The 23557-nt window shown below is 47.5% G+C and overlaps 2 protein-coding genes across 7 annotated transcripts in view; one reads left to right on the top strand and one right to left on the bottom strand.

The window, feature by feature from the left end:
- The window catches only part of LOC142388281 (nuclear factor NF-kappa-B p100 subunit-like), a 35422-nt gene extending 23634 nt beyond the window's left edge, over positions 1-11788 (top strand). Inside the window, exons 12-24 of the mRNA XM_075473363.1 lie at positions 827-965; positions 1084-1215; positions 2249-2416; positions 2497-2638; positions 2906-3020; positions 5523-5730; positions 5811-5980; positions 6064-6166; positions 9194-9366; positions 9621-9702; positions 9784-9953; positions 10509-10620; positions 10901-11788. Of these exons, the coding sequence (XP_075329478.1) occupies positions 827-965; positions 1084-1215; positions 2249-2416; positions 2497-2638; positions 2906-3020; positions 5523-5730; positions 5811-5980; positions 6064-6166; positions 9194-9366; positions 9621-9702; positions 9784-9953; positions 10509-10620; positions 10901-10977 (1791 nt within the window). The 3' untranslated portion in view covers positions 10978-11788. The remainder of the gene's footprint in view (positions 1-826; positions 966-1083; positions 1216-2248; positions 2417-2496; positions 2639-2905; positions 3021-5522; positions 5731-5810; positions 5981-6063; positions 6167-9193; positions 9367-9620; positions 9703-9783; positions 9954-10508; positions 10621-10900) is intronic.
- Positions 11789-13621: 1833 nt separating this feature from the next.
- Positions 13622-23557, bottom strand: part of psda (pleckstrin and Sec7 domain containing a) — a 171662-nt gene continuing 161726 nt past the window's right edge. For all 6 annotated transcript variants that reach the window (XM_075473519.1, XM_075473492.1, XM_075473500.1 and 3 more), the window contains 7 exons: positions 22648-22691; positions 20912-21102; positions 20546-20616; positions 19460-19617; positions 19222-19366; positions 18993-19136; positions 13622-16400 (listed from right to left, as the gene is read on the bottom strand). In XM_075473519.1, coding sequence (XP_075329634.1) covers positions 16083-16400; positions 18993-19136; positions 19222-19366; positions 19460-19617; positions 20546-20616; positions 20912-21102; positions 22648-22691 — 1071 coding nt within the window. In that variant the 3' untranslated portion in view covers positions 13622-16082. The remainder of the gene's footprint in view (positions 16401-18992; positions 19137-19221; positions 19367-19459; positions 19618-20545; positions 20617-20911; positions 21103-22647; positions 22692-23557) is intronic.

Below are 23557 nucleotides of genomic sequence, written 5' to 3'. Positions count from 1 at the left end.
TTTTAGAAGGGGACAAAATTCATTTTTAATTCATTCATTAATAAATTTTTAATTAAAAATCCTTAAAAATCAATGTTGTTGCTAATCATTGACATATCCCAGACCATAATTATCCCTACTCAATAATTCCACTTTGCATTCCATATTTTGAAAATACTGGCACCTAGAGGCTTAAAATTTGAGCTAAAAAGTTCAAATTGGCATCTAAAGGGTTAATTTTTTTTAAAATAATTGAAAGCTTGGTAGTTATGATCAGAACTGAAGTGGAATAAAAGATTTATGAAAAAAAAGTGGAAAAAAATATTAACATATGACGTTTTTACCTGACTTACTGCACTTACTCTGCACTAGTTCTGCTCTCAGCTGTTTGGTTTTGGCAGGAAATGTACTTATGATTTCTGGTGACCTGAAGTTCTTTTGCCTACCGATGTTGAACACACTTATTGTAAGTCGCTTTGGTTAAAAGCATCTGCAGAATGACCGTAATGTGATGTAATGTTTTTAAGTTGTTTTTAAAGGAAAGAAATTAAGTTGTTTTAAATCAGGTATCAGAGTATTAGAGGGTTAAAAGATCCTAAAAACCAACTCAGAATATTTCATCATCACAGAAGCTTCTGACACAGATGGAGGAAGTTTGGTAACATTTAATGTTTAAAGACACGTAGTGACATCATCTGAAAGAGGCGGAGCTTAGCTCAACCACGACGTTTGTGTGGAGCCTTCACGTCCGTCCGAACCTCAAATTAGGAAAATATTCTGAAGAGAGTAAATGTTTCTGATGATGGGGCGGATGAACAGGAAGTGACACGTCTCTGTCTCCCATCAGTACGCCATCGTGTTCAAAACGCCGGCCTATCACAGCACGGAGATCGAGCGGGCCGTCACCGTCTTCCTGCAGCTGAGGAGGAAGAAGGCCGGCGACAGCAGCGACCCGAAACAGTTCACCTACATCCCACAGGTCCAAGGTCAGTGGCTGCCATGGAAACCCCCGTTTCCATCGGGTTTCAGCTCCACCTACACACATGAAACGGGCTTTTTCCTCCCACTGGTCTGTAGTTTCCAGCCTCTCCTGCTGTCTTTCAGACAAAGAGGAGGTTCTGAGGAAGAAGCAGAAACCGCTGCCTCACTTCGACTGGAGAGGAGGAGGAGCCGGAGGAAGAGGGGGCGGAGCCGGGGGATTCGGAGGGGGAGGAGCCACAGGAGGAGGAGGAGCAGGTATGGATCCCTGATGAAGAGGTTCAGTCGTGTTGATGTAACTCAGAGATACTCACTATTTATTTCACTAAGAGCCACATTGGCAGCCAATTCAAGGGCAGAGCCACTTTTACCACAACATACTAAAGTCCCTTTTAGCAAATATGCATTTCTACACATAAAACCTCCCACAGAAAAAGAAACAACACAGCCAATACATTTTCAATTCAGACCACATTTACCTTAATACTGGGATGAGTCCTCGACTTTCTTCATGTTGTATTTGTAGTTTGTTGTTGTAATCATAGTGAGACATTCAGGATGAGCATGGTTTCTGTGCTGGTTTCTGTGCTGGTTTTTGCCCTTTTTTGATTAAAAACCGACCCATGGTGCCTGCATCTCGCGCTGACTAAGGGAGCTAGCGTGCGCTGGCTAAAGGAGCTAGCGTGCTCTGGCCAAAGGAGCTAGCGTGCTCTGGCTAAAGGAGCTAGCGTGCTCTGGCCAAAGGAGCTAGCGTGCGCTGGCTAAAGGAGCTAGCGTGCTCTGGCCAAAGGAGCTAGCGTGCTCTGGCCAAAGGAGCTAGCGTGCTCTGGCCAAAGGAGCTAGCGTGCGCTGGCTAAAGGAGCTAGCGTGCTCTGGCTAAAGGAGCTAGCGTGCTCTGGCTAAAGGAGCTAGCGTGCTCTGGCTAAAGGAGCTAGCGTGCGCTGTCTAAAGGAGCTAGCGTGCTCTGGCTAAAGGAGCTAGCGTGCTCTGGCTAAAGGAGCTAGCGTGCTCTGCGGTCAAGTGTGACGGCGGTTTAAGCGGGCTGCGAACGCAAACTTAATAAAAATACTTAATACTGTGCAGTATTCGCTGTGTGTTATTTGGAAAAATGTATTGTTATTGTTACCATATTGTTATAAACTACTATGCGAGTGCGAGCCGCCAATTAAAGCTTGAGGAGCCGCGGAATGAGTATCTCTGGGATGGAGGCAGATTCTGGTTTCGGATCGTCTCAGAAGCCCATCTTTCAGAATCAGAACCGCACTGATCCACATCTGCTTGTTTTCTGAAGGGTTTCAGTTCCAGCCGCAGATGAACGGAGGCGGAGGCGGGTCTTTCTTCACAGGGAGCTTCGCGGGCTTCACCGGAGGGGGCGGGGCTCAGATGTCAGGCTCCACCCCCCAGCAGCAGAGTGGCGGGCAGACGGGCTCGCCGCTGCAGCAGCAGCTGCTTCACATCGGTAAGAAGAACCGGGTCGGACGTCGGTTTGTCTCTCTGTTTGCTGTTGATGTTTACAGGTGTGTTGTTGTTGTGTCTCAGCCGCCACCCTCAGCAGCAGAGTGTCTCACAGCGCCCGGCAGACCGCCGCCGCCCTGCTGCATTACTGCAGCACCGGGGACGCCCGCATCCTGCTCGCCCTGCAGAGACACCTGTGTGGCGTCCAGGACGCCAACGGAGACACGTGAGTCTGCTGGGAATTTAACAGCTTTACGTCTGGCTATTAATAATTCAGTTTTCTTTTATAATAATAAAATTTATATTTATAAAATTATATTTGTATATATTTATTATGTTTTTATATATGTATAATAATTATATATAATAATAATAATAATAATAATATTATAATTGATAATATTATATAATAATATTTATATATATTTATTATGTTATATTTATAAAATAAAATTTATAATATTTATAATAATTTTGTTTTCTTTCCTGTCAGCCCGTTACACCTGGCCATCATCCACCAGCAGACGGGTGTGATCCAGCAACTTATCCATACTCTGCTGAGCAGCCAGCAGCAAAACATCCTGAACACAACCAACCACCTGCAACAGGTAGGCACAACACTACACACCCACCTGCAACAGGTAGTCACAACACTACACACCCACCTGCAACAGGTAGTCACAACACTACACACCCACCCGCGACAGGTAGTCACAACACTACACACCCACCTGCAACAGGTAGTCACAACACTACACATTCACCTGCAACAGGTAGTCACAACACTACACACCCACCTGCAACAGGTAGTCACAACACTACACACCCACCTGCAACAGGTAGTCACAACACTACACACCCACCCGCGACAGGTAGTCACAACACTACACACCCACCCGCAACAGGTAGTCACAACACTACACACCCACCTGCAACAGGTAGTCACAACACTACACACCCACCCGCGACAGGTAGTCACAACACTACACACCCACCCGCAACGGGTAGTCACAACACTACACACCCACCTGCGACAGGTAGTCACAACACTACACATTCACCTGCGACAGGTAGTCACAACACTACACACCCACCTGCGACAGGTAGTCACAACACTACACACTCACCTGCGACAGGTAGTCACAACACTACACACCCACCTGCAACAGGTAGTCACAACGCTACACATTCACTTGCGACAGGAAGTCACAACACTACACACCCACCTGCAACAGGTAGTCACAACGCTACACATTCACCTGCGACAGGTAGTCACAACGCTACACATTCACCTGCGACAGGAAGTCACAACACTACACACTCACCTGCGACAGGTAGTCACAACACTACACATTCACCTGCGACAGGTAGTCACAACGCTACACATTCACCTGCGACAGGTAGTCACAACGCTACACATTCACCTGCGACAGGTAGTCACAACACTACACACCCACCTGCGACAGGAAGTCACAACACTACACACTCACCTGCGACAGGTAGTCACAACGCTACACACTCACCTGCGACAGGTAGTCACAACACTACACATTCACCTGCAACAGGTAGTCACAACACTACACATTCACCTGCGACAGGAAGTCACAACACTACACACTCACCTGCGACAGGTAGTCACAACACTACACATTCACCTGCAACAGGTAGTCACAACACTACACACTCACCTGCGACAGGTAGTCACAACGCTACACATTCACCTGCGACAGGTAGTCACAACGCTACACATTCACCTGCGACAGGTAGTCACAACGCTACACATTCACCTGCGACAGGTAGTCACAACACTACACACCCACCTGCGACAGGAAGTCACAACACTACACACTCACCTGCGACAGGTAGTCACAACGCTACACATCCACCTGCGACAGGAAGTCACAACACTACACATCCACCTGCGACAGGTAGTCACAACACTACACATCCACCTGCGACAGGTAGTCACAACACTACACATTCACCTGCGACAGGTAGTCACAACACTACACATCCACCTGCGACAGGTAGTCACAACACTACACATTCACCTGCGACAGGAAGTCACAACACTACACACCCACCTGCGACAGGTAGTCACAACACTACACACTCACCTGCGACAGGTAGTCACAACTTTACACATCCACCTGCAACAGGTAGTCACAACTTTACACATCCACCTGCAACAGGTAGTCACAACTTTACACATCCACCTGCGACAGGTAGTCACAACACTACACACTCACCTGCGACAGGTTGTCACAACACTACACATCCACCTGCGACAGGTAGTCACAACACTACACATCCACCTGCGACAGGAAGTCACAACACTACACATTCACCTGCGACAGGAAGTCACAACACTACACATCCACCTGCGACAGGAAGTCACAACACTACACACCCACCTGCGACAGGAAGTCACAACACTACACATCCACCTGCGACAGGTAGTCACAACACTACACATCCACCTGCGACAGGAAGTCACAACACTACACATTCACCTGCGACAGGTAGTCACAACGCTACACATCCACCTGCGACAGGTAGTCACAACGCTACACATTCACCTGCGACAGGAAGTCACAACACTACACACCCACCTGCGACAGGAAGTCACAACACTACACACCCACCTGCGACAGGTAGTCACAACACTACACACCCACCTGCAACAGGTAGTCACAACACTACACACCCACCTGCAACAGGTAGGCACAACTACACACCCACCTGCAACAGGTAGGCACAACTACACACCCACCTGCAACAGGTAGGCACAACTACACACCCACCTGCAACAGGTAGTCACAACACTACACACCCACCTGCAACAGGTAGTCACAACACTACACATTCACCTGCGACAGGTAGTCACAACACTACACACCCACCTGCGACAGGTAGTCACGCTACACATCCACCTGCAACAGGTAGTCACGCTACACATCCACCTGCAACAGGTAGTCACGCTATACATTCACCTGCGACAGGTAGTCACAACACTACACATCCACCTGCGACAGGTAGTCACAACGCTACACACCCACCTGGTGAGTAAATGGATAGCCTGCTAACTCCGCCCCCTTTGCTTACCTCAGACTCCTCTCCACCTGGCGGTGATCACCCGGCAGCTGAAGGTGGTGGAGGTGCTGCTCAGAGCCGGAGCCGACCCCAGCTTGCAGGACAAAGATGGCCGCAGCCCGCTCCACCTGGCCGCAGTGGCCGGAGACAGCAACACACTCCGCCTCATGCTGGCTCACCTGGGGGAACGCCATGCCCACCTGGTCAACATCCCTGACTACCACGGTAAGAGCACATCAGTCACCTGAGGTTCAGAGAATCCGAGGCCGAGGCTGAAACTGAGACTCTGTGACTGTGTCTGTCAGGTCTTCATCCGCTACACCTGGCCGTGAGGAGGGATGGCGAGCGCTGCCTCCGTCTGCTTGTGGAGGGCGGAGCCAAAATAAATGCACCTGAGCTGAAGAGTGGGAACACGGCACTGCATCTGGCTGTCAAAGAGAACCTGTTCAAGGTGGCCTGTATGCTCATCACAGAGGTAAGAAACACACACAGACAGGCGTGGCTACGTCCCGATCACACCTGGGATCCAATCATTGACATGATGTGTGTCGTTCCCAGCTGAAGGCGGACATCAACGCCTGCACGTTTGGAGGAAACACGTCGCTTCACCTGGCCGCCAGCCAGGGCTCGCCAACGCTCTGCTCCATGCTCATCGCTGCAGGTGAGACACACAACACGCCAACACACGACACGCCATCATGCAAACACGCAAAGACACAAACACGCAAAGACACAATCACGCCAAAACTCAACACGCCTTCATGCCAACACACAACACGCCAAAACTCAACACGCTAAAACTCAACACGCCAACACCCAAACACGTCAACGCACAACACGCCATCATGCCAACACGCCAAAACTCAACACGCCAACACACAACACGCCATCACGCAAACATGCCAACACACAACACGCCATCATGACAACACACAACACGCCATCACGCAAACATGCCAACACACAACACGCCATCACGCCATCACGCCAACACGCCAACACACAACACGCCATCACGCCAACACGCAAACATGCCAACACACAACACGCCATCATGCCAACACACAACACGCCATCACGCAAACATGCCAACACACAACACGCCATCACGCAAACATGCCAACACACAACATGCCAACACCCAACACGCCATCACACAACACGCCATCACGCAAACATGCCAACACACAACACGCCATCACGCCAACACGCCATCACACAACACGCCATCACGCCATCACGCCAACACACAACACGCCATCACGCAAACATGCCAACACACAACACGCCATCATGCCAACACACAACACGCCATCACGCAAACATGCCAACACACAACACGCCATCACGCAAACATGCCAACACCCAACACGCCATCACACAACACGCCATCACGCCAACACGCCATCACGCCATCACGCCAACACGCCAACACACAACACGCCATCACGCCAACACACAACACGCCATCACGCAAACATGCCAACACACAAAACGCCAACACCCAACACGCCATCACACAACACGCCATCACGCAAACATGCCAACACACAACACGCCATCACGCCAACACGCCATCACACAACACGCCATCACGCCAACACGCCATCACGCCATCACGCAAACATGCCAACACACAACACGCCATCACGCAAACATGCCAACACACAACATGCCAACACCCAACACGCCATCACACAACACGCCATCATGCCAACACACAACACGCCATCACGCAAACATGCCAACACACAACACGCCATCACGCAAACATGCCAACACACAACACGCCATCACGCCAACACGCCATCACACAACACGCCATCACGCCATCACGCCAACACACAACACGCCATCACGCAAACATGCCAACACACAACACGCCATCATGCCAACACACAACACGCCATCACGCAAACATGCCAACACACAACACGCCATCACGCAAACATGCCAACACGCCATCACGCCAACACGCCAACACACAACACGCCATCACGCCAACACACAACACGCCATCACGCCAACACACAACACGCCATCACGCAAACATGCCAACACACAACACGCCATCACGCAAACATGCCAACACACAACACGCCATCACGCCAACACGCCAACACACAACACGCCATCACGCCAACACGCCAACACACAACACGCCATCACGCAAACATGCCAACACACAACACGCCATCACGCCAACACGCCATCACACAACACGCCATCACGCCATCACGCCAACACACAACACGCCATCACGCAAACATGCCAACACACAACACGCCATCATGCCAACACACAACACGCCATCACGCAAACATGCCAACACACAACACGCCATCACGCAAACATGCCAACACGCCATCACGCCATCACGCCAACACGCCAACACACAACACCCAACACGCCATCACACAACACGCCATCACACAACACGCCATCACGCCAACACGCCAACACGCCATCACGCCATCACGCCAACACGCCAACACACAACACGCCATCACGCCAACACACAACACGCCATCACGCAAACATGCCAACACACAAAACGCCAACACCCAACACGCCATCACACAACACGCCATCACGCAAACATGCCAACACACAACACGCCATCACGCCAACACGCCATCACACAACACGCCATCACGCCAACACGCCAACACGCCATCACGCCATCACGCAAACATGCCAACACACAACACGCCATCATGCCAACACACAACACGCCATCACGCAAACATGCCAACACACAACACGCCATCACGCAAACATGCCAACACACAACATGCCAACACCCAACACGCCATCACACAACACGCCATCACGCAAACATGCCAACACACAACACGCCATCACGCCAACACGCCATCACACAACACGCCATCACGCCATCACGCCAACACACAACACGCCATCACGCAAACATGCCAACACACAACACGCCATCATGCCAACACACAACACGCCATCACGCAAACATGCCAACACACAACACGCCATCACGCAAACATGCCAACACCCAACACGCCATCACACAACACGCCAACACGCCATCACGCCATCACGCCAACACGCCAACACACAACACGCCATCACGCCAACACACAACACGCCATCACGCAAACATGCCAACACACAAAACGCCAACACCCAACACGCCATCACACAACACGCCATCACGCAAACATGCCAACACACAACACGCCATCACGCCAACACGCCATCACACAACACGCCATCACGCCAACACGCCAACACGCCATCACGCCATCACGCAAACATGCCAACACACAACACGCCATCATGCCAACACACAACACGCCATCACGCCAACACGCCAACACGCCATCACGCCATCACGCAAACATGCCAACACACAACACGCAAACATGCCAACACACAACACGCCATCACGCCAACACGCCATCACACAACACGCCATCACGCCAACACGCCATCACGCCATCACGCAAACATGCCAACACGCCATCACGCCATCACACAACACGCCATCACGCAAACATGCCAACACGCCATCACGCAAACATGCCAACACCCAACACGCCAACACACAACACGCCAACACGCCATCACACAACACGCCATCACGCAAACATGCCAACACACAAAATGCCAATACAAACACGCCAACGGGTATTTAACCTGGACTGTCGTTCAGGTGCCGATAAGAGCGTAGAGAACGACGAGCCGCTCTGCTTCAGCTCATCATCAGATGAAGAGCACGACCAGGACGAGCCAATCAGAGAGAAGGAGGCCGCCTGTCCACCAATCAACACTCGTAAAAGACCCGCTGGAGGCCACACCCCCCTGCACCTGGCCACCTGCCAGAAGGTAAAGACCCCAAGCTGGTTTCAGATCTAAAGGTCACAGGTCAGAACTTCCTCCTCTGCACCATGTGACCCCTGACCTGAAGCAGCGATTGGTTCATTTCTCAGATCAGTTGTTCAGTTTTTGTGGACGTCTCCTCCCCTCTTCCTCACCTCCTTGTCTCCTTTCCTTGTCTCCTCTCCTGATCTCACCTCCTTGTCTCCTCTCCTGGTCTCCTCCCCTCTTCCTCACCTCCTCTCCTTGTCTCCTCCCCTCAGGTGAGGAACCTGCTGACCTCAGAGCAGAGGCCGTGGGGAACTCGCCACGCCCCTAAGAAGATCAAAGCGAGCAGCAGTGAAGGTGAATCAATCAAACGCTCCTGCAGGTCTGAACATTTTCAAACCGTTTTCCCTCGTCTGACGCCTCCTGAATCTGTCGCAGACGGCGAGGACTCGGCGCTGGGTGAGGACACGCTGAGCCGGCTGGTGGAGGTGCTGAGCGTGGGAGACGTTCCCTGGGTGAAGCTGGCGGAGAAGCTGGGTATGATGACGCTGACCCACCTGTACCAGGACAGCCCCACGCCCTGCCACCACCTGCTGCAGCACTACAAGGTAACACCGCCCGCCTGTAGCACCACCCAAAAGAAGAAGAGTTAAAGGGACAGTTCGCCTCTTTAAAGGGACAGTTCGCCTCTTCTGACATGAAGCTGTGTAACATCTCATATCAGCAGCATCATTTCTGAACATCTTCTTACCCCCTGCTGCGTCCTGTGAGCAGAGTTCCAGCCTCGTTTTGGTGTTGATGAAGGTAGTCCGGCTAGTTGGCTGGGGTTTAAAAAATAAAGCGTTTTGCTTCTCAGAACAATATGCGTTCAACAGAGTAATACATTTGCATCACAAAATGGTTCTCCAGGAAAAAGTCAGACCTCACAATCTCTTGGCCGTGCTCCCAGTTCCACGAGGTTGCCTGCCCCTCAATTTTAAATGCTCACTTTTAGAAAATATCGAAGAGCCAGAGGGTCGAGAGTGTTGACCGAGCAGTGTATATTTATGTGTATTAATGTGCGTGTGTGTGTGTATTTATTAATCTGTGTGTGTGTGTGTTTATTAATGTGTGTTAATGTGTGTGTGTTTATATTAATGTGTGTGTCTCTGTGTGTCTCTCAGCTGGGAGGAGGTCCAGTCGAAGGTCTGGTCGACGCTCTTCAGTCTCTCGGTCTGACAGAAGGCGTCCGACTGCTGAGGAACACGGAGCTACGAGACGACAAGCACAGCACAGGTAACACGCACAGCCACGTGCACGTGAGTGTGTGCATGTTGGAAAGCTTTAACGGTTTACTTCCTGTTTCTGTTCTCCGCTGAGTAAAAACAAACCACCTGATACGCTCTGAAACAGATGTTGTTCCACATCATTTCCTGTCTTCTTCTTCTGTCCTGAAGTCTCTTCTTCTTCTTCTTTAACTACGATCCTCCATGTTTCTAATGTGTTCCTCAAACTTCTGCAGCTTCAGAAAACTCACCTTTTTACTCACCTTGTTCACTATTTTCTGTCCAATCAGACGCCACGGTCGACAGCGGCTTCGGCAGCCAACCAATGGAGGAGGAAGAGGAAGAGCAGCCTGTGGCCAATCAGTGACGAGCAGGAAACAAAGACACTGAGATGAGTTTCCTTCACCTGCGGGGGGCGGAGCTACATCTCAAACAGGAAGTCCAGCTTATAACCCCAAAAGATCTCCGAGAGTCGGAGGTCAAAATTAATTGTGTAAAGTTTTAAAAACTGAATTATTTCACCCCAGAGCTGTAAAATAAGAAAACTTTCACTTTATTTCAACTTTTCCTGCTTTTTGAATTAACTTAAGTTTGAGTTGTTTTTGTTTCTGCTGCTTCTCACTAAAACTGGAATAAACTACTTTCTGTCGGGCCTGAAAGGCAGCACGTCTCACCTGGACACACCTGGATGGGAAATATGGAAGTCCGGTGATGCCAGGAAAACATAATGAATAAATAAATAAAGTTTAAGAGATTTTTTTATGTAAAATTAAAAAAAAACTATTTGGTTTGCTTTTCAAAAAAGGAAAAATTATGTTAATGTTATTAAAGTAATTAAGTTGATTAGAATAACAATGACGTTCATAAAACAAAAGTTTGATTCTGAGGTGGAATATTTCGAACATTTCGAGCCGCTTCGACTGTCTGTCGATCTCCGTTATTTTCAGTCACCAACAGACTTTGTACAGAAGATCTTTGGAACGCCGTGAGTGGAATAAAACAGCAGCTGTGAGTGTTATATGATTGTATTCATGTGTGAACAGGGTTAAAGTGTTCGTTCAGGGCTGATATCATGTGACCAACTGTAAATAAGACGCGCTGACGCGTCGCTCTGGTCTGAACGTACGTTGATACTGTTGTTGGTGTGAAAAACTGAAAAAAATAAAATCTTTTACAAGAGCTGATTCTGTCTGTCGGAAAAAAATTTCTCCCACTGAAAGACATGATTTGGACATAAATAACTGAAAAGTACATTTTTAAAAAGGAGCGCTCCTTAAAGGGGACGTATTCTGTAGCTAACGCTAACAGCTAAGCTAATGAAGACGACGGACACACACTTCTTACTGTTCTTGAGTTATTGTTGTTACTTTCTGAAAGATGAACACTATTGTTACCAAATGACCTTGCAGCAGCTTTAGATTGCTGCTAAAGCTGCTTCTACAAGCTGTTAGATCACGGGGTTCACATAGTTTTCATACAAAAAATGTTAAGAAAATAATGACAGTGGGATACGTCATTTGTTCAGCTGAGGTACTTTCTTTCTACCATGACTATATTCAAATTGAGTGAAATCCTTTGCAGCAACAACAGATGATGATATGATATACAAAATTATGTTAAATGTGTTTCATCTGTTTCCATAAGACAGATGTGATCTATGTGTCAGCACATCGAATTATTAGTCTGTCACAAGACACATAAACCTGGTCCCCATTAGACACATAAACAAACACAGGTCCCCACAAGACACATAAAAAAAACACAGGTTCCCACAAGGCACATAAACAAACACTTTTGTCCTCTTTCACCCAAAGTCACACTCATTGAGCTCTGCCTCACATATTTATCACAAATCACCTCTAAGCGCAGAGAGTCGGCCCTCCAGCTGACATTCCGCCCATTATAAATGCCTAAAGTCATAAAATTCAGGTGAAAAATTATTTTAAAACTGCCATAAAAAACGAGCCACACATAGTAGCCGAATGGAAATTACACCGCTGGCTTCTGCCGTCTCTTGGGACGCTGACGGTTTAAGAATTATTCGGATACGACTTTTACTTTTCGAACAGCGACCGTTTCTTCGAGACAGTCGAGTGCAGTCAAAATTATAGTGCGATTTTAAGAAGCCATAGTGAGCGTACATGTCAGACACAGACGAGCCGCACCTGCTCCTGTTACCGGGGCAACGCCTTGTTAGCCTGCTCCTGTTACTAGGGCAACGCCTTGTTAGCCTGCTCCTGTTACTAGGGCAACGCCTTGTTAGCATGCTCTGTTCTATGACTGCTTATGAGGGCAGAGCCAAGATGGCTGCCCTGTTATAACAGCTTAATGTTATTAATCTGATCTGTTTTTCTCCATTTTTGATAGTGAGGGGAAGTTTGAAAATACCCACAATGCAATAGGAAAATGCATTGAAAAGCACTTACCGAGGCCATTTTGAAAATGCCATAAAAGCTGTATTTTAAACAGGACCTTGATAAAAATGACATAACTGTCTTCAGCAGACATGTCTTAGGAATTTTGGGCGTCGCAGAGGTGCAAAATTCAATGGGAAAATCGATTGAAAAGCACTTAAAGAGCCAAAAATGCCAAAAATTGCCCTATTTTGGAGGCCTCATAACTCAGCCATACAACACCACAGAGACCTCATTCAAAGTTTATGTGACAGGAGACTCAATTTTAACTGAACTAAAGGGTTTGTTGATAGGGCGGGCTGTAGGTTGGCACCCATCAAAATTTCTTCAGAAATTTTCTAGTTTTATATTCATGTTTGAACATGTTTCAGTGAATCTCTGCATCTGTTTCCTGTTTCCATGGAAACAAAGAAAGCTGATCAGGACTCTGGGTCAGAACTGTAACTTCCTATGTTTCCATCCAGGTATTCCTCATGTCGGCCTGAATAAAGCGACAGAGATAAAGTCAGTGAACCCGACATAATTCAGTTTCCCTTCAAACAGCTGAAAGTTCGACAGTTTCTGCAAATGAAAAAAAGACTCAAATGTTTTTGTTTTAAAGTGTTTTTATTGGCTCTAACCTCCAGAACAACAAACATCTGGTCTGTGTTTGACTACAACAAACCTCACAGGAAGTGACAGCATGTACAGCATCGACCGGGTCGGGTCGGCGAGGTGACGGCAGACATTCAGGCCGCCGCCAAGCCGAACAACGACAACAACAAAAAAAAATACTTTCACAGGAACTAGTTTGTGGTCCGAATAAATAAACAAACAAACGAGTTTTCATCTAAAAGCAAAGTGCGGCTGTATGGCTTCTTCTTCTTATTCTTCTGCGAGTCCAACTTTATTTACAACAAAGAGCCCGGCGTCACAAACCTGTGGTCTGGTTCTGGTTCTGGTTCTGGTTCTGGCTCTGGTTCTGCAGAGATGGAGTTCTGGAGTCCACAGTGACCTTCAGTTTATGTACATAAACCCACATCAGAGCAGAACCAGAACCGGGTTTGTTCTTTAGAGGCTCTGAGAGTCTGTTCCCCGTCTGAAGTCCGTACCGTTAAACCTCTCCCGGACCTCTCAGAACCGGGCCGGCAGCAGGACCCAGAGTTTATGGCTCCATCGGGCAGAGCTGGAAACCACCAGCTGCTCTCTGCCGCCGCCTGGTGGCCGTTTCACGTCACAGCACCACAACTACAGCGGCCCAGGAGGGACAAATCTACCTTCTAAGGTTTTTAATTCTGTGACAACACGACAAACAGGGAGTGTGTGTCAGTGTCCCGGCACTCTGGCGACCCCGGTGGCTGCAGGAGGGAACTGCATGACTGTGGAGCTTCAGTCGCTTTTCACTGCAGAACAAAACATCTTAAACACAAAAGATTCAAACTTCCAGCTTCTTGTTTTCACACACGCACGCACGCACGCACACACACACACGCACACACGCAGACAAATTGGACGGATTCAATCTTTCCAGCAGAGGAAACTACGGAAGCTCATCAAGGACAAAACTTCTGAGTGAAATCTGTTCATTTGTTGGTGATTATTTTCACGATTCGATTAAAATTCAGTTCTGAAAAGTTCTGTTTGCCGGCAGGCAGAATTAAACTAATGAAACCTTTTACACTGAGGTGGTTCCGGTTCTGGTTCTGGTCAAGAAGGGGCTCCTAATCCAGAATCAGTTCTTTGTGTTTCAACTCTCTGGTTCCTGGTTCTGAGAACCTTTTCCATCAGAGGCTGCGTTCTGATGTTTAAGAACCAGAACCAGAACCAGAGAAGCGTCTGACCCAAAGTGAAGAAAAGGAACAGTTTACCGGGCCGAACGCCGCAGATATCTGCCGTCCAGGACAAACCGATGTCCTCCACTGAAGATTCAAACATTTTCTGAGTGGGAAACAGAACCAGAACCTGGTTTAAGTTGGTCCAAAAAGGACCAGTCTGAGGTTTTATTTGTCGTAAACATGGCTAAAGGGGATCTCAGCTAAAACTGGACCGAATCAAGTGAAAACCGAACGTTTAATCAACCAGAAGGAGTTTAAACATTCAGCTCAGATTTCATCTGAACCGCAGAAACCAACAAACGTGTTCAACAAACAGAACCGAACACGATCGATTGGACCATCGACCAATCAGCGATCAATCTCACCGCATTGACTCAGAAGCCAAAAACAAATGACTTCGATTTATTCATCCCCTCCCGCCGTGATCCCACGTGCAACAGCGCCGTGCACGGCTGAAATGAGCCGGAGTTTGAGGTTGTAAAATCAATCGTTTAGAAGGAAAATATTCAAAATTCAATATTTCAGATTTCTGTTGTTACGGAAGATTAGATCAAAGTTTCACAGAAATCTGTTGGTTTCCTGAGCTAGAAAACTTATTAATTGGTTCTGTATGAATTGGACTAATTGGCTTGTATTGGACTGTATCTTAGAAGCTGAGAGGAGATTTGTTATTTTTATAAATTAAACTGAATTAAATGATCTGATAAACGGATCAATAACTGAGCTGTTTAATCAGAGGTGTTTGGTCACTAATGAACTTCCGTACTTCCTGTTTGTTTCCAGCAGAATGAAACGCACACACGCACACACACACACACACACACACACACACGCACACACACGCACACACACACACATACACACACACACACAGGAGGAGGTGTGTGTGTGTTCCTGTTTGTTTGTTCGGGCTGATCTGACTCCACAGTCGTCCATTAGCTCCGTCACCACGGCAACACTCCCACACTTGTGGTTGGCACGGCAACCCGGTGGGAGAAGCAGAGCAAAAACGAAGCGAAAAGTTCCTACAAAATATTTGTGACCCCGAAGGCGACACTTCCGGTCTGTCCTTTCACAACAAAACGCAGACGGACAGGAAGTAAAGCTTTTATTGTGAAAGTCAGCAGCTGCGTGCTGATTGGAGGAGAAAAACCGACGGCTCCGTCCCTGACAAGCGTCTCCTCTCCTGCTGACCTCGAACGTCTCTCAGATCAATCAGGAGGTTAAACTCCGCCTCCTCACCGTTATGCCGCCTCCTCCTGTCGGCCGCTCTGCTGCTGCAGCTCCAGCTGCCCGCCGCCGCCGTTCTTCCTCCGGCTGCCGTCTTTGGCGCCGCCGCTCTTAGACGCAGAAGTCGAGGACGAGGTGACCTTTAGGCTCTTGGACATCTTGGTCCCGCGGGTCTTGTCCTTGCCGGCGGCGTCCTGGGGCAGCGTGGGGGAGGAGTGCGCCCGCTGCAGGCCGCCGTCGTCAAACAGCCGAGACTCGAAGGCCGCCAGGTCCTCGTCTCCGTTGGAGAGCTTCGCTCGCATCAGCATGGCGTACGTACCGTAGCGCGTTTTCTGTAAGAGAGAGACGGGAGAAGGTCAGGCGCCACGAATCAAACGGAGCTCAGAGCGAGCAGCAGCCTGTTGCTGAAACTCTGTGTTCTGACACGTCGTCTGTTCGACACTCTGATCCGGGGACAGAAGGAGCCCCAGACCTCAGAGACTCAAACACAGTGAACATCCTCCACCGACACTTTGCTGAGTTTTGTTGTCTTCGAGTGTAAACGCATCGATTATAAATCCACTGGAACAGAACGCCGGCGGCCGAGGAAAGCAGCAGAAACGTTTCTGCATTAAAGCAGCGCCTCAGCAGCAGGCTGCAGGCGGCCGTTTCCATGGATTCATGCTGTCGACCATCTGCAGCTGCCGCTCAGACTCAGACCAGAATGTGTTTTTCCATCTTCAGATTCAGTGTTGCTGAGCCCCACATCTCTGATAAAAAAACACCCGACTGTCCTCCCACAGTCTTCATCTGTCCTCAAACTCAGCTTTAAGGTTCCCCCGGTTAAAGGAAATGATTGATTTATTGATTATGTTCACTTTAAAGCTGCTCAGAACTGAACTAACTCTGGTTCTGCCTCAGATTCTGGGTTTATGTTCATGTTGGAACATGTTTCAGTGAATCTCTGCAGCTGTTACCATGGAAACATCTGCAGATATTCACTTTAAAGCTGCTCAGAACTGAACTAACTCTGGTTCTGCCTCAGATTCTGGGTTTATGTTCATGTTGGAACATGTTTCAGTGAGTCTCTGCAGCTGTTACCATGGAAACATCTGCAGATATTCACTTTAAAGCTGCTCAGAACTGAACTAACTCTGGTTCTGCCTCAGATTCTGGGTTTATGTTCATGTTGGAACATGTTTCAGTGAATCTATGCTGCTGTTACCATGGAAACATCTGCAGATATTCACTTTAAAGCTGCTCAGAACTGAACTAACTCTGGTTCTGCCTCAGATTCTGGGTTTATGTTCATGTTGGAACATGTTTCAGTGAATCTCTGCAGCTGTTACCATGGAAACATCAGCAGATATTCACTTTAAAGCTGCTCAGAACTGAACTAACTCTGGTTCTGCCTCAGATTCTGGGTTTATGTTCATGTTGGAACATGTTTCAGTGAATCTCTGCAGCTGTTACCATGGAAACATCTGCAGATATTCACTTTAAAGCTGCTCAGAACTGAACTAACTCTGGTTCTGCCTCAGATTCTGGGTTTATGTTCATGTTGGAACATGTTTCAGTGAATCTCTGCAGCTGTTACCATGGAAACATCTGCAGATATTCACTTTAAAGCTGCTCAGAACTGAACAAACTCTGGTTCTGCCTCAGATTCTGGGTTTATGTTCATGTTGGAACATGTTTCAGTGAATCTCTGCAGCTGTTACCATGGAAACATCTGCAGATATTCACTTTAAAGCTGCTCAGAACTGAACTAACTCTGGTTCTGCCTCAGATTCTGGGTTTATGTTCATGTTGGAACGTGTTTCTGTGAATATCTGCAGCTGCTTCCTGTTTTTTATGGAAATAAATAAAGAAATGAGGCTGATCGGGACCTTTGGACTGTAATAAAAGTCAATAAGGAATCCACAACTTACAGCCCCCCTTTTTATTATGTCACAGACATTTCATGAATAAAATCATCCATTCCCGATCTGCTTTGAGTCTGCAGAGAACCACTGAAGGTCTCAGAAAGATGAGGTCAGAACCAACCAGCTGATGTGAACCTGCTCTGAGAAACTGATTAAATGGAAGCTAACGTGCTCAGGAGACATTAGCTCAGTGTAGTTGGAGAATTCAGACGGCACAAAGCGGAGCGAGAAGCTAACTTGATGGCTCCTGGTCGAATGGGAGCAAACCGCAGAAGACACTAGCATGAGGAGCATCGTGCTAGCCCACGTGCTAGCACAGCTAACACGTGGGCTAAACTTGCCGGCCAAAGAAACTACAAAAACTAGATTGGCCCAGAAACAGGCTAGCTGTGAGCTAACAGAGCAGACTGTAATCCTCTGATGAACAAGGACGAGCACGGCCGACAGCTAGCTCACATGCTAGCCCACATGCTAGCCCACATGCTAGCTCACATGCTAGCTCACATGCTAGCCCATTTCCTGGTCCCCTGTAGTGGGCAGCTTCTGTGGCGGTTTACTTTCGGCAGTCTTCGCTTGGCCTCACTTCTGCTGTGTGCCGCTAGACGAGGAACTCGAGTACGTCCATAAGCTGTTCTTGTTAGGAGCTCTGGGCTAACTGTTAGCTTTGTTAGCTTTGGGAGCTAACAACTCCTGTGTTGTTGAAAGCATTTAAAGCACCTGATATAATTCCTTCCATGTTCTTAGAAATGCCTTTCTGGTTCAAAGATAAGAGTTTTCCTCAACACTAAACAGTGGGCGTGGGGCCAGATTAGCATATTAGCATGTTCATAGATCCCCATTCACTTAGGCATTAAAAAGGCAGAAGATTTATAAGAATTGGCTTCCTGTGGTTGCTGCTGCACGGTCGCCTTTCCGTCTGACCTCTGACCTCCAGCAGCTTCCTGTCTCTGAACTACAGACTCGTGTTTCCCGACTCTAAACGGATCTTCCTCTGTGGTGTTCGCATCTGAACCCGCTCACCTCAAACTCCAGGTACTCCTTACGGAGCTTCTGCTCCTCCAGCTCACGACCTTTCACCTTCCGGTCCGGCGTGGAGGCGGCGGCTTCCACCAGCTCGGAGGAAATGGCCCTGAAGCGGTTCTCGTGGGATTTGACCTGCTCCTCCTGTCGGACAGACGAGGAAACCTTTGAGTCTGATGAAAGCTCTGACAGATGTGACAGATGTGACAGATGTGGGCTCTGCTGGTACCTGCGACAGCTTGGTGTTGGACCCCGGCAGCAGAGGGCGGCTGAACCGCTTCTGGGAGCCGATCGCCGCCGGGAACGGGGGCGCGGAAAACATGGCCGCCACCACGTTAATGCGAGTGATCCAGGACTGCATCTGCTCTGCGTTCCTTCAGGAAGAAACACGATGACAGAGTTTAAACCTGCACTAAGAAGAAGTTAAACACCGAGGAAGAAGAGGAAGAAGAAGAAGAGCCGCTTACGGCGCCTGGAACAGGAAGACCCTCCAGTCGGCGGTCCGCAGGTAGAACACGTTCGGCCTCTTGCTGTAATCTGCTGCCCTCATGGCCAGAGAGTGATGGATGGACACGGCGTTCTTCACGTCCTCCTCCGTCAGCTCGCGCTCCGCACGGTACTCGTCCTGCAGAGCATGTGACCGGCATCATGTGACCGGCATCATGTGACCAACACTTTAACAAATCTCTGGTTTCTCCATGACATGGATCCTTCTTTATTTCACCGATAAGTTTAAGTTAAAGTTTCTTGTTCGTCAAAATACTTAAAATTCCCCCAAAATGTAAAGAAGTTCATTTAAAAAATATGAACAACATCTATCCCTTCAATGAATTTTTAAAAAGAAGATTTAAATTTCTTGTAGAAAACTGTTATAATTGCAAAAACGAATCTGGAAACAACAGAACACCTATTTTATGAACGTGAGAAATCTCTCCATGTCTTATTATCGTCCAGTTCCATAAACACAGATTTCTGCTCTTTTCCTAAAACATCCAAGTAGGTGTAATCCTCAAAGATAAAAAAAAACAGAGTTCTTGGTAAATAACCTCATCATTATCACTAAATATTATATTCACAAGTGTCCATATGCCAAACCCACCTTCATGGCTCGCATTAAAAATGATCCTTCTTACAAAACTGTCTGAAACATAAAAATAATCCCCATGCAGATAAATTATACTCATAGCCAATCTTAACCTGTCCTAAGCCCCTGTAACTGTTTAGAATGGACTTACCTTTTCTTTTCTCCTTGCTTTTTATTATTTATTATCCCTTTTTTATCTTGTGCATCTAAGATCTTTCAATGTTTATTTTTCTATAAGAGATAGCCCACACTACAATCATTTATTTTCCTTAAATTTGTACTATATGAGGAGGTGTGAATATGTGAAGTTAAAAAAAACAAAACTGTTTACTTTTGAGTATGTCATTGTTCTGTCAATGTGACATGTTTAAATAAATAAAAAAAAAAAAATAATTTTTAAAAAAGTTTCTTGTTTGTTTCCACCATTTCAAACAGAGAGGCTTCTGGGAAATGTGGTCCAGATGTTTACCTTCTGCAGGTAGAGCACCAGACCCTTCAGCATGGCGTAGAACGTCTTCCACCCCCTCTTACCCCGCGGCGCTGCAACAAGCAAGGCATGATGGGATATCAGGAAGCATCACCTGAAGTAACGTCCTGATAAACAGCTCAAAAGTAAACTTCAGAAGTTTAGAAGCAACAAACTACAGTTTAAGAGCTGCTGACATTAAAACGATGACAGCACCGAAGAAGAAGTTTAACAAACCAACACCGACAGTGTTGGTGCTGCTTCGGTTCTCTTCTTCTGTGCAAATTAAAGATTTTATCAGGACAGAAGAAGAAAGAAGTTCATGATAAAAAATGAAAAGAGGAACAACGAGGAGCAGGAGGGTCGTACTTCTCTTCCCGTCGGGGTCGGCGTGGACTTTGCGAACCAGGAAGCCGCTCTTGTACAGCTCGCCATCGGCCTGATGGGCGACGCCCACCAGAGGGTTTCCACCACTCCCGATGCGCCTCATGGTGTGGGAGGCGGAGTCTGTGCGGACGTCAGCCAGCTCCGACATGGACTTCCTCAACTCCTCCTCATCACTGCAGCAGATCAACAAAAGAGGAGAAATGTTGTCGTTCAGTTTGAAGTTAAACTAGAAAATTTCTGAAGAAATTTTGATGGGTGCCAATCTACTGCCCGCCCTATCAACAAACCCTTTAGTTCAGTTAAAGCCGAGAGTCTCCTGTCACATATAAACTTTGAATGAGATCTCTGTGATGTCGTATGGCTGAGTTATGAGAACTCCAAAATAGGGCAGTTTTTGACGTTTTTGGCTCGTTAAGTGCTTTTCAATCGATTTTCCCATTGAATTTTGGGCCTCGAGGGCAGCCATCTTGGCTCTGCCCTCATAAGCAGTCTCAGAACAGAGCAGGCTAACAAGGCGTTGCCCCGGTAACAGGAGCAGGTGCGGCTCGTCTGTGTCTCTGACATGTACGCTCACTATGGCTTCTTAAAATCGCACTATAATTTTGACTGCACTCGACTGTCTCGAACAAACGGTCGCTGTTCGAAAAGTAAAAGTCGTATCCGAATAATTCTTGAACCGTCAGCGCCCCAAGAGACGGCAGAAGCCAGCGGTGTAATTTCCGTTCGGCTACTATGTGGGGCTTGTTTTTTATGGCAGTTTTAAAATAAATTTTCACCTGAATTTCATGATTTCAGGCGTTTACAATGGGCGGAATGTCAGCTGGAGGGCCGACTCTCTGCGCTCAGAAGCGATTTGTGATAAATCTGTGTGGCAGAGCTCAATGAGTGTGACTTTGGGTGAAAGAGGACAAAAATACCTACGTTTTGAAGTTAAATTTGTCCAGATCGGGCAGATATTTTGGACATGAGAGACATTTCTTCTAGGAATTGATGCAGTATCGAATTTAGAGTGAGAAACAGAGTGAGAGAGACACCTCGGCTGAGATGTAGTCTTCCTAAAATGTAAACTGCCGTTGTGTCAAAGCTGTATTATGTATCAACAAACCCTTTGGTTCAGTTAAAGCCGAGAGTCTCCTGTCACATATAAACTTTGAATGAGGTCTGTGTTATGCTTTATGGCTGAGTTATAAAGCCTCTAAAATAGGGCTGTTTTTGGCTCGTTATGTGCTTTTAAATGCATTTTCCCATCCACGATTTTCCAACTTTTTCCCATTTTGCCGGAATTCCTTTCGACTAATGAGAGCCAAACGGAATAGCGCACTATTCCCGATCAATGTGCATGCAGCGGTGTGCTTTTTACGCCGGTCGGACCATCGCTGCCAGACTAGTAGCGCGCCGAACTTTAGGGCGGAAACAGGAGAATAATAAGAGTCTGGCAACAGAGTAATATGTGTGTCTAATGCCTTCGGCATTGGGACCCATAAATAATCTATCGGCAGAAACTCATTAAATTTTATTATTATTTAATAAATGATGACAAATGACGATGACAAATGAGGAACAGAAGCTGAACGCAAACAAACAGCGAAGCGGGGCGTTGGGATGCTGACCTGTAATTACAGCCGGGAAAGAAGCAGGGGACGGTTACCACGGCAACAGAGGCTTAAATAAGACCCACAGTTTAAACACACACTTCACACGTGGAAATTCACACTTACATGGTCCACTGCAGCTTCTCGTTCTTGATGGAGTTGTACAGCGTCTGCAGAGACAACACACGTGCACACACACACGTGCACACACACACATACACACACACACACACACACACACACACGTGCACAGCGTCAGCATCACTCAGGACTTCTTCAGGGTTTATCTGAGCTCAGCTCCTCTGCAGACGTCTGATAACAGATTACAGACGTGATTTATCTGAATTAAAGTGTCTTCATGTTCAAAGTGTTCCAGTAAACTGGTGAGGAAGGAGAAAAAGGAGTGGACGGGGCTTTCAAAGGGTCGACCAGGTGGTGGTGATGGGGAAAAGGTGGAGGTGGATGGGGCTCAGGGGGGTCTGAATGGAAGCAGTGATGAGGACTGGGTTTCTCTGAATACTGATGAAGTACCAGGGAGCAGACAGTCCAGGGACAGAACCAGGACAAATAGACTAAAAGAGTGCTTCTGTCCAACTACTGTCAGAGTCAGAAATGCCTCCTTAGGGTGAAGTGCCATATTGTCTTTAAATTATTTTTTATATTGTTTTTCTATTTAGTATTTATACTTCTTTTTTATATAGTACATACTGTCCCTTTATAGTTATATTGTTATACGTCTGCACTGAAAGGCCTGCACCTTACTTTTTGTTGTACTCGTTACAATGACAACAAAGAAAATCTGAATCTGAAATCTTTGGACCCTTAGGAGCCTTTGAACCTTTTGGAGCCTTTGAACCCTTTTGGACCCTTTGGACCCCTTGAACCCTTTGGGACCCTTTGGACCCCTTGAACCCTTTGGGACCCTTTGGACCCCTTGAACCCTTTGGGACCCTTTGGACCCTTTGAACCCTTTGAACCTTTTGGACCCTTTGGACCCCTTGAACCCTTTGGGACCCTTTGGACCCTTTGAACCTTT

Source organism: Odontesthes bonariensis, chromosome 2 (assembly GCF_027942865.1).
Source record: "Odontesthes bonariensis isolate fOdoBon6 chromosome 2, fOdoBon6.hap1, whole genome shotgun sequence".
Classification (NCBI taxonomy): domain Eukaryota; kingdom Metazoa; phylum Chordata; class Actinopteri; order Atheriniformes; family Atherinopsidae; genus Odontesthes; species Odontesthes bonariensis.
This window is presented reverse-complemented; position numbering and strand designations above follow the sequence as displayed.